Source organism: Pundamilia nyererei, unplaced genomic scaffold (genome assembly GCF_000239375.1).
Source record: "Pundamilia nyererei isolate P.nyererei 1_Seehausen unplaced genomic scaffold, PunNye1.0 scaffold00033, whole genome shotgun sequence".
Lineage (NCBI taxonomy): Eukaryota > Metazoa > Chordata > Actinopteri > Cichliformes > Cichlidae > Pundamilia > Pundamilia nyererei.
Genome location: NW_005187434.1, coordinates 3,706,596 through 3,718,128, shown reverse-complemented (window position 1 = coordinate 3,718,128; position 11,533 = coordinate 3,706,596). Strand labels below are relative to the sequence as shown.

Genomic DNA, 11,533 nt, shown 5'->3' with positions numbered 1-11,533 from the left:
TTAAATTTATAATCAAACAGTTTAAGCTTTCCCCATGGTGTCTTGAAGACCATATTGTTTAAAAGTCTGCAACTGTGTGCTAGCTTTATGATAAGAATTATCAGCCTATATTGATGGTTACAAATTATTGTGTGGGTGTGCATGTGCAATCTTTTATATAAAAAAAATAAATAAATTTGATATTTTGTAATGTAATATTGGACTGACTTGCTTTGAAATGCCAGGAATTACAAACAGATTTATTGATTTGTGAGTAAATGAATACAGAAAGTGTGACAGCATCTAGGTTAAATCTTGTGCTGCAAATGATAACAATAAAAGGCTCAAATATAACAAAACCAAAGATTATAGATACTCAACAAAAAAAAAAGAAGACTTTTCCCATCACTTAAAGTATAACTGATCGAACTACTGCATTCAATTTGGCCTCCGAAACAACAACAACTAAGCTCAAACAACAACAACAACTAAGCTCAAACAACAACAACAACTAAGCTCAAACAACAAAAACTAGTAAATAAGATTGTCTATGCAAACTGGGCCTTTTTATCTTTAAAGGTAGAAAAGCTGGTCATCCAGCTTCATATTGGGCTCTTTGTGGATGCTCTGACCCACAAGGAAAGCCAACTTGTGGGCGTACTGGCAGGGAGCAGGCACTCTGATGATCCCCTAAAGCACAAAGAAAAACAATCAGGCATGACCAACACAATGCCATAGCCAGTGACATTTACACAGTCGGGGAAAATTATTTGATCCCTGCTGAATTTATACGTTTGCTCACTTACACAGAAATGAAGTCTAATTTTTAATGGCAGTTTTATTTTAACAAATACAGAAAAAAAAACATATCAGAGTTATGAATGGATTCACATGTCACTGAGTGAAAAAAGTATTTGATACACAAGTAAAACACAAGTGGGTACTTGGTGAAGGAACTCTTGGCCAGTACAGCCGTATAGTCTGTCACCAGGTTTGCACACATCTCTGGAGTGATTTTGGCCCGGTCCTTTTTACAGAAACTAAATCCTTTAGGTTTCTCAGTTGCCACTTGGGAACTCAAAGCTTAAGCTCCCTCCACAGGTTTTCTATACAATTGAGGTCTGGAAACTGACTAGACCACTCAATGACCTTAATGTACTACTTCTTTGGCCGGTCATCATTATGGTGGAAGACTGATTCGGACTACGGCTGCCACGATTAGTCGACTATCAAAATCGTCGATGACTAATTTAATAGTTGATGTGTCGTTTGAAGCTTTGTAAGATCCCAAAAGACGCAGGAATAAGTAGTAGTATTTAAGGGTGTAATAACGGACTGAAGCAGAAGATGGCAGCACTGCATGTACAAGGATGCCAGCTGCTGTTAAACCTTGAAGAAGAAGAAGCAGTGTCCCAGAATTCGTAGCGCGGCCCTGCTCAGTTTCTAACAATGGCGGCAGCTAGTTAGTTTTAATATTACTCTTATTATTCTTTCTGGGTCACAAAATAAACGTTTAACATATTTTCAGGCGAGAATGTAGCCGTGTAAACTTCAAATATCTGCTCAGTTTATCAAGACAACCACATATTTTCAAAAGCGCTTTGACGTTTTCGGAGACGTCTGTTACCCACCAGCTCGATAGCGAGCCAGGGTTCAAGGCTCACCAGAGCCGGTGAGAACACCGGACTCCCGGCAAATCGTTTTCAGACCCAACGCCGTCTTTCACTACTCAGGTTAAACATGATATATAAGTCAGTTAGATAACTTAAAAATGTTATCGTTTGGCTTTTTTTTTTTGTATTTTATTTGTTCCTGAGTAAATCGGTTTGGCTGAGATTAAAGTTTTAGTTTTTACACAGCTGAATAAACATCAAGCAGACAACTGATTATCAGAAGTGTGAGATGCGCGAGAATTTACTCCGGTGTCCTGTTATAAAGGAGCAACGGCTGAGTTTATTAAACTCCACCGAAACAATCTGCAGATTTCACTAAACTTTAATAAACTATCATCTTGTCTTTATTTTTAGTTAACACATACCATAAACACTTAAAGCTGTAAACTAATGATAGTTATATAAGAGCAGATGCTGCTGGTGCAATAAGCTGTACGTTTTACGTCCAATGGATGCATGATCTGATTAGTCGACTAATCGCAAAAATAATCGGTGACTAGTCGACTATCAAAATAATTGTTTGTGGCAGCCCTAATTCGGACCCACCTTTAGTCTTCTGTGCTCTTATCGGAAAAACACCTCCAAAGTACAAAGTTTCCGAGATCATGTTCTTTGGTAATACTCTGCATTTCTTGTCCTACAAACACAGCGGGTTGAGCTGATGCCAAAGAGCTCAATTTTGGTTTCATCTGACCGCAGCACTTTCAAAGCGTTCTCTAAATCATTTAGTTGTTCACTGGCGAACTTAAGATGGGTGTGCCATGTGCCTTTCTGGTGTCCGTAGTCCCAGCTGCCTTCAGATCTCTAACAAGCTCCTGGCATGTAGTTTTGTGCTGATGACCACCTTTCTTGTGCACCCCATGAGCAAAGATCGTATGTGGAGCTCCAAACCGAGGGCAACTGATGGTCATTTTATATTTCCAGATAATTGCACCAGTAATTGTCACCTTCTTACATCCCATTCCCCGTTTGTCCTTTGACAGCTCTTTTTCAATTACTGAAAAATATAATTAATTGAAGAAATTGATTCTGTAGACAGGTGTGCTTTATAATTAGACACTCTTGAACTCCTTGATTGTAATTTGCCAATTTGAGTCAGAATTCTGGCTGGGTTGTAGGGGATCAAATAATTATATCACTCATTGATTTTTGACTGATATTCTCCCTCCATTAAAATTAAATTGTATTGCTTTGTAAATTTCTAAATTAGAGTCGATCATTCAAAAATGTCATCATTTAATGAAAACTCCTTAAAAACACTGAGGAGAAAGACACCTGATTATGACCAGTTTAGATGAAGACAACATTTTCAGTGTAGAAAGATTTCTACTCAAAAAGGTCACTCTGATGCCAGCCTACCTGCCAGTTGTAGTACATGTGGCAGAGCTTGTAGGTGAGCCGCTGCATGTGATCTGGCTTGAGTCCACTGGTGTCATACACGACATTGTAGTGGGTTGGTGAGACACTCCCACTGCGAACAGCTTGGCTCACAATATAGAAGTCATACCTAGAAAACAAACGTGCAACAGTACTGTCACAATACAACTGCTCCTATGTAAATATCAAAAGACCGTTAACAGCTAAAAAAAAAACCAAAAAACAACACCCCCCCCCCCTCAAAACAAGACGTACCACTCTGGCCGGGTGACCTCTGCGTCAACGATGGTGCCAGGAGGAGGATTGGACACCTTGCCATTTATGTGGGCGAAAAACCTGCTGCTTATGCGCTTCTTCACCACCACCACACTCAGCTTTGGGCTACAACAAAAGGACAGAGGCTCTGGGAAAACCTGACATTTCTACTAAATCATCTCAACTTTGTTCTTTTGATGCTCAGGAATAAATACTAACAGCACTACAAAAACGTCCATGTTCCAACCAGTCATTTTACTTTACTGTCCTTACAATTCTCAAATCAAAGGAAGGAATCATGTATGACCATTTGTGTTATCAAATGCAAATTTAACTGCCTCTGAGGGCAACCGTTTTTAGAGATTTAAAAAACACCATAACCGTTGGAGATGTAAAAACTCACTTGTAGTCTTGCCCCATTGACTTGATGGAGTCCATGATCTGCTGAACCTCATAGTTCACCACACTGTGCAACTGCCCATCCCCCACTCCGTCTCGGTAAATGATGATGCGTGAAGGCAGACAGCCATTGAACCTCAAATACTCTTTCAGGGCAGCTGGAAAACAAAGTGTTAAGACAGTTTCTGAGATCCTCTGTGTATTTAAAAGTAAAAGGTTTTGAAATGACAAAAGAAACTTGCCACTCAAAGTCTTCTTCAGCTCATCCATGATCTCCTGACCTTTGTGCTGCAGCACACACTTTGAGAACCACCTTGAAAAACATTTGAATCATTAACTGTACTATTGCATTTAAAGGCTGGGAAACCACACACACACACACACACACACAAAACGCCAAGTGAGGCCTTGTTTGCACATGTTGAACATAACCGAGAGCATTGCACTGCTCCCAGTGTGAATTCCCAACTCAGTTACAGAAACCAACCTGCTCATGCTTTGGTTGAGACTGGCCACTAGAGCACCAATAGACCTTTTCCCAGCAGCGGTGTCATGGTAGCAGTCGATGCCCACGATCATCAGCTGTTTGAGCTGCACAAACATGACAATATCACAAGGGGTTGCCACAGCAGGTAGCTCCGGATGTATGACTTAGCAGATTTTCTTTCTTTTTCTTAATGTTGGACAGCTACAGAACCATAGATGATTTCTGCACCTCCAGAGATCAAACTGGGGATCTATTTTTAAGAAGTCATCCCAAGGACAGTCAGAGGCATTGTGAACCCAATCAAACCAGTTTTGGATGAAAGGAAAAAAAAATAAAAAATACATTCTCATCTAAAGCACCAGAAAGTTTAATCAATTCAAAAGTTACTACTCTTTGCTTTCCAAAACACCTTAAACTTTAATCTCTGACATCTGAAGTATTTAGTTTGTGTGGGACTTACAGGGATTTCCACACTCCAGAGTTCCCCTCCCATCTTGCAAGCCATCTGCAGCGCAATCTTTGTAGCTATAGTCATGAGTGCCTGAGGTCGGCTGAGGGTACGGGCCACCACACACTGGCTGGGAGTGGGGCAGTCCACACAAAGGAACTTCTTAACGCTGTCATACTTATCCTTCCTGTTGTTGGGGAGGACTACCACCACCTAACAAGCAGAAACACCTTGAGGTCTGGTACCGCTTTGGGAAACGTCAAAATTAAGATCCCTGATGGCAAAAATGCAATGTGACATAACTACAATACACTGACCTGCAGTTTCTGTCAGTTATAAAAAATGGCTACAATTCGAGCATTTAAATGCAAATGTGGTTCATAAAAAACATTTTAGACCTGAAAACTGAAATGTAAATGTACAAGTGTGTGCACTTCACACATCACCAACCATCTCTATCTGGGGTCCAACACTGTGCCGCAGGGCTGCGAGGAGAGATTCCTGATGATCTTCATACTGTATCCTACAGAAAAACAAGGATGCACGATAACGTTTGTGAATTAAAAGACAAGAAAAAAAAAAACCTACAAGTGTTACAGTCAAAAATTTCACTTTACATACGTGACAGTCCATTGTGATAAAAAAAAAAAAATGTGTTGCAGAAATACTTAAAAATGCTAAACTCACATGACAGGTTTTCCCATGGCGATTCCCAGTGGGCCTGAGACTCTGCTGAGAGTCTGTAGAAGAGAACTGGCTTCATTGCCGTTACGACGGGTGTGAAAGAGGAGCCAGTTGTTCAAGGGAGGAGCGCTCATCACAGCTAATCCACGCATCTCTTTGGCCCAGTCAGCGGCCCAGGGGTTGTAGTCATACTATGTGATAATTATATTAAACATATTAAATGAGCCCTTAAATGTATCTGTTTAATTAACTGAGAAGAAGAAATTATACCGATCTTGACCCCTGGTAAATCCTCTCCACAGGGAGGACTCTGCCAGCCAGATTTAGAAGTTGCTTATCAAAGCTGAGTCCCCACTTATCCAACTCGGCTTGCGCATCAGCGTTCCTGTGAAATAATTTAAGCTGTAAATCAAAGCCAGGAATCTTACAGACAGAACATAATGACGAAGAAATTTGCAGTCAACTTTTGAGTATATTATCAGAACACCCAAAGTGTGTCTGAGATGAAGACAACTTCTAGGAAAAAAAAAAAATCAGAGCTTTAATTGTCATGATCAATTGAAAATATATGCCTCAAAAATCACCTCTCCTCTTAAGCACAGTATAGATGTGACAAGTCCAGTATTAACACTAAATCATTGTTTTATATATTATTGCCTAGCTATTAAAGACCACCTAGGCAATAACTCAAAACAATCCGTTTATTTCTATTCTGATTCTGATTCTACTAGTGACTGTCACCTACCTCTGTATATTAGTGATAAATCTGTTGAGGCGTCCCTCCCTCTGCTCTGGGGTCAGTCTGGTGTGGGTACTCAAGTCCTTCATGATGCTGAAATCAGCTCGCATCTTATCAGTCAAGCCTGTTAAACACAACCAATCAAAATGTAAAATATCCAATTCCTATAAAAAGTTAGTTATAATAAAACAACTTCCTTGTAAAACACATCTGAGGCCAATGTTTCAGGTATCAGAATAAACAAACTAAATACCTTCTTGTGGATTACTATTAGTGAATCTAACTGCAAACATTTCTGACTTGTACCTTGTTGAAAGTGGTACATACATGTTTGTAAGATTAGCATTGTAACTTTAATGCAGACGGACTGAGGTCCTTAGACGTGAAGCGTATATTTACAGATGCCTGCAGATGAACAAAGAGGCACATTTATCCAAAAAGGGCCAAATGGCACAGAATAAGGTTAAACCTGTTAGGTAGCACAGCTCTGGGATAAGCATGGCTGGACCAGGAGGTGGCGCTCCAGCAGGACCCATCCTCTTCACATAGCTGATCAGCAGCACCTGGTTTGCATCAGTGATGTCCAGGCCATATTGCTAAGAACAGGAAGTATAAATATTTGAGTGTGGACTGAAACTGAGGCAATTTACCATAAAGTTACTACTTGCAGCACTTTAAAAACTTTGCACCAGTGACACTAAATGCAAATTCTTTCTTAAATTTTGCATCTGAATTTTAGCCCTTTAAATAGTTAGATAATTTTAGTTCCATTTCTTATATTTGCCTTTGCCAGTAATTGTCCATGTAATGAAAACTTGAGGGCTTTTTTTTTTTTAAATGTTGAGTGCACAATACCCACACTCTTGTAGTAGTTCTTAAAGGAAGTGTCAGCATCTCCCCTCTTGAATGTGTTGCTGGGAGTGTGATCCCAAGCAATACCATCTATCCGGTAGGTTTTGTTGTTGTACCTAAACATTAGAAATAAACACAAGTAGTAAGTCACATATGATTACACATAAGCACTGTGAAACTAATGCATCAGCACACAGGTGTCGAACTCTAGGCCTCGAGGGCCGGTGTCCTGCAGGTTTTAGATGTGTCCTTGATCCAACACAGCCAATTTAAATGGCTAACTTACTTCCTAAACATGTCTTGAAGTTCTCCAGAGGCCTGGTAATGAACTAATCATTTGATTCAGGTGTGTTGACCCAAGGTGATATCTAAAACCTCCAGGACACCGGCCCTCGAGGCCTGGAGTTCGACACCCCTGCATTAGAGTGATACACATCACAAGTACAAAAACAAGATGCTAAATGCAAATCTTACTTCGTGAGGATTATGAGCCCGACAAGCTCCTTCTCACAGATCTCAGTAAAGCGCTGACTTCCACATTGCTGCCTCAAGTTGACCATAAAGTCGAGGACTGTCTCACTGCGCAGCACCTTGTGGCTCACGTCAGTGCACATCATGATACAGGACTCGTACTGCAAGATGTTGGTGGTGTACCCTGGCCAGATGGTCAACCTAGCATAAAATTTTAAATAAATACAAATAATAATTTTTTTTTTAAATTACGTAATTTCTAAAACAGTTAAGAATACATTGCTTTTACTTTGACATTTATGAGGAGTTTAAAAGTTTCAGATCTAACCGACACCATCAGGTTTTAGAGGAAATTGTTTTAGCTCGTAATGTTTTTTTTAAATACCTGTTGATAAGCAAATACCCCCCAAACCCTTTTCATCTGGCAACTATGCCAGGCACAATCATGTATGAGTGGGCAAAAACTGTGAGGACTTTGCCTGCAGACGGTCGATGTTACTGTGTACTGAGAAAAATGATAAGTTCATTCATGTTGATACATATAAAAACTTTTGCAGTTAATGTTAGGCCTTAAATTTTAATATAAGAAAAAATAAAAGAACTATACTTGTGCTGTGGGATGTTAAGGGGATCACTGGGGCTGTAGTAGTTGCGTCCAATCTGCTGCATGTTGAGAATTCTCAAAATCCTGTAGACATTAAAGCTTCCAGTCATCAAAAATACTTTGGTGAGTTGTACCAACGTCAAAATGTTTGCAATTAAATGCAACTATTTACTTTACCGATCAACAATCATAAACTACGAATCAGTTGCAAATCACTTCATTAAATTGGCAGATGCATTCGAAAAATATTGCTGCGCATCACTTTTTAAAAAGAAGCTCTGAAAGGTGGAGAGCTTACCTTCGGAATATGATATTGTAAAACTGAATGCACACTGGTGAAGAGGGGGGCAGTTCATTCGTCAGGGTGATTGTTATCTGAACCTTCTCTCCATTTCTGGTCTCGCTATAGACCACAGTCTCCTAAACACGAGGGTTAGACACTGGATAAGAGGAAAATCCAGGCTTGTCAAAAGACCACAACTTTCCAAGCCACCAAGCAACGCCTTTGTCAACTCCTGTGCCATTTATAATATAACAACTATTACTTTGAAAGAATTACAGGAATTCAGTGTTTTGCAATCAATAACTCCAATCTCTCAAGAGATTAACACTAACCTGATCATTCAGGCTGACTGATTTATGGAAACCAACTCTTTTTACAATGATAACGAACAGGCAATTCCATCTGCGTGCACAAACACTTTCTTCATAACGCGTGATGTTTGGAGCATCACAGTACCTTGCTGTGCAATCTGTTCGGCAGAAAAAGCAGAGCTCCATCGAAGCTCCGTGCTGAGCCAAGTGTTTCCTCGTGCTGGAAGAGGAGCGCAGATCTCAGGCGTCGCGACTCCATTTGTGGTTTGAAGTCCACATGGTACTGATACAGAATCCACTGAGGGCGGGACAGGATGCGAAAGAAGTTTGCGGTCAGCTGAATGGGATTACCAGTTACTCCTGAGGAAGTGAACACACACAGAATTTTAGTAGTAATTTTCAAACCTCACAGATTACAGAAAGTTACATTTGGCATCGTTTTGATTTAAAACTACTGACCGCATTTGGATTCCTTCACATGCTCCATTGCCTGCCTCGTGTTAACGCCTGCATCATGAAAATCCCGGCGGCGTCCACCTCTTTCTCCAAGCTTCACCTGCTGAAATCCAGCTGAAATCTGTAGAAGAGCTAATGAAAACAAATGAAGACTGTTAACAGTCCACATGCACTAATATGAATGTAAAAAACAACAAGGCAATAGTGTCGGTCTACAAATATATAATCTTCATTTTACATTTCTAGCAATGCACAGAAAGTGTTATCGAATCGGACTGCCTTATTTCTTTGTACAATTAGAAGAGATGGTTTCCTCTGCAGTGCAGTCCTCATCAGTTTACATTTTTAACTTTACTTATAAATGGAGTAAAGAAAGGACAAACAAAGATATTTAACAGAAGAAATGTAGCTCGACTTTTTGTTTGACTGCACCTTCTGCACTGAAGGGTCCTGGAGCACCTTTCTGCCTCCCTCTACCACCCAGGTCCCCCGCCTCTGGGGGAGGGGCAGCTGCTGGTGCCGGCTCTTGGGCCTGACTCTTGAAAGAAAAACAAAAACAAAAAACAAAACAAAAGGAAGGTTGGAGAAGTGACGTCGCTTTAAGCATGGTCATTCTTTTCACGAGAAGGAACTTAACTCTGCAGACACATTTTTGACAATTACTTTTAATGTGCGCATCCAAGAATGAGATAAATATACCAGAGAGAATGTTTTCCCTTTACATTTTCCACAGCACATTAATGCTGCAAGTTCTCAGTATTTTCTGTAGTAAATAAAGAATCACGCTTGGAAAACGTTTTTCACACCTCGGCTTGTTTCTGCATTTTATGCAACAGGGTGAGACAAAATTATGTAAAATCATTTTAATCTGGAAAAATTCAGATTTAAAGTCCAACTTTAGAAATGACTGCCACTGTGTGCCGTTTCACTTTTAACAGGTGAGAAGAACAATTACGTTCTGTAAATGTAATGCTGAGCATGTTTTATGCAGTACATGTCTTTTTCAAAGAGTATGGGCAATGACAACAGTGAGTCCTGTGGATAATGGAGAGAATTCCCACTGTGACAAAAAAATAAAAAATGCAGTCCTGACACATCATTTTTCTTAGTTTCATGAGTCACTTCCATTTTATTTATACAGAATGGGTTAACAGCTAATTATTTCAAGGTATTTTATATAGTGAGGTAGATCTTGATAATACAAGCACAAAAACAAATGGAGCAACCCTGCTGGTGCATGTTTGAGGCAAATTTCAGTATAGAGGGAAAAATACTGGCAGTCGGCACTGCCATCCCTCAACCTTTTAACTCATATGGTACCAATTTGAAAAGCCTAGATGATTTCCTTCTCCAGTTTTGAATTCACAAACTTGTCCAGTGCGCATGCCCAGCGGTGTGAGGACATCCTATAAGCCTTTTCCGGGTGAGGGGTACAAAAGAAATAACAAAAAAACCCATAATAACTTGTTGGCATTACAGATACAGACCATTGGGTAATATAAGGCTTGGCACAGTAAATATCAGCCTGTTGTCTTTCTATCGGCCATGCGGCCTAAGCTGTATGCACCACTGTCCCCTGCTGAATCAAAGTAGTTAACCAGCGTGTAACGGGAATATGATTTTTTTTTAAAGGATTATTTAACAGTAAATTCAAAGGTGTCCTTACCGCTCCAGGTGCTGCAGTCTCCTGCCCACGCGCTCTTCCTCTGGATCTCGCTCGTGCTCTGCCAGTCATTTTCGCCCCCTCTCAATTTTTTCGGCTGATGAAAAGCGATACTCTAAATTTTCAGCGATTAAAAAAATGCAATTAATTTTTGCCAACCAAAATTTACCGTTGCAAAAACATCAAGGCCCTCTACTTTTACCCCGCCGCCATTTTGTGATCAAGTAGAATCGTTACACCTGATGCTAGCTAATGACCACATGCTAACGAGAAATCCGATTTTTGTGTACGATTGTTTTACAGAATAAAATGTGACATTCTTGTTTGCACATTAATTGCATGCGTTATCCAAGATTTTGACTGTAAATTGTAGCGTTTTTTGTCAAATAAATAGAGACCAATGCGTTAGCTAATTAACATCTGCCCATTAACGGTAAGGCTATCATTAATCGATTTCAATATCAACTTTAAGAGTCACTCTCAATATTTACTGTCGTTTTCAACACATGTTGTATGATATTAACTAAGAATACTCACTTTATATTACTTTTTTTTCTTATTATAAACCGTTCTAACTTTCCCTTACAGCAGGTGTCCCGGTCAAAGAGGAAAATGAAATGTGCACAATGTACTTATAGGCCGCATCACTGAAAAAATTAATACGCTACTGAGTTTCATCGACTTTCTCAACAAACGTCTTGAGATTAAATAATGTGTTTAATCCACATATCAACCATATATTATAAGTATATTATAATTATATCCGGGCAAAACGGACCCAACCATGACGGGATACCTGTAATTACAAAATGCACTCCCCCCCCCCCGAACTATGTTTTTAAGCGGAGTGGT

At 39.8% G+C, this 11,533-nt stretch overlaps 1 protein-coding gene across 1 annotated transcript; it reads right to left on the bottom strand.

Moving 5' to 3' along the window:
- Positions 1 to 211: 211 nt before the first annotated feature.
- piwil1 (piwi-like RNA-mediated gene silencing 1) lies at positions 212 to 11,329 on the bottom strand. The gene is made up of 21 exons (XM_005729554.1): positions 11,219 to 11,329; positions 10,685 to 10,796; positions 9,451 to 9,556; positions 9,022 to 9,150; positions 8,708 to 8,922; positions 8,267 to 8,388; positions 7,972 to 8,052; positions 7,368 to 7,565; positions 6,901 to 7,009; positions 6,511 to 6,637; positions 6,048 to 6,165; positions 5,573 to 5,687; positions 5,306 to 5,493; positions 5,069 to 5,141; positions 4,631 to 4,831; positions 4,171 to 4,274; positions 3,926 to 3,996; positions 3,688 to 3,841; positions 3,285 to 3,410; positions 3,012 to 3,159; positions 212 to 669 (listed from the first exon to the last, which is right to left on the bottom strand). Exons 2-21 carry the CDS (start codon positions 10,751 to 10,753, stop codon positions 553 to 555), a joined length of 2,571 nt encoding a protein of 856 aa, XP_005729611.1. The 5' UTR covers positions 10,754 to 10,796; positions 11,219 to 11,329; the 3' UTR covers positions 212 to 552.
- Between the last annotated feature and the right edge of the window lie 204 nt (positions 11,330 to 11,533).

Bases quoted from the DNA above. Each gene is read 5' to 3' on its own strand.
- piwil1 (XM_005729554.1), bottom strand. From the start codon at position 10,753: ATGACTGGCAGAGCACGAGCGAGATCCAGAGGAAGAGCGCGTGGGCAG. The intron at 8,923-9,021 runs GTCAGTAGTTTT...TCACTTCCTCAG, and splicing joins TGTGAAGGAATCCAAATGCG to GAGTAACTGGTAATCCCATT. The intron at 5,688-6,047 runs GTAGGTGACAGT...ATTATTTCACAG, and splicing joins TTTATCACTAATATACAGAG to GAACGCTGATGCGCAAGCCG.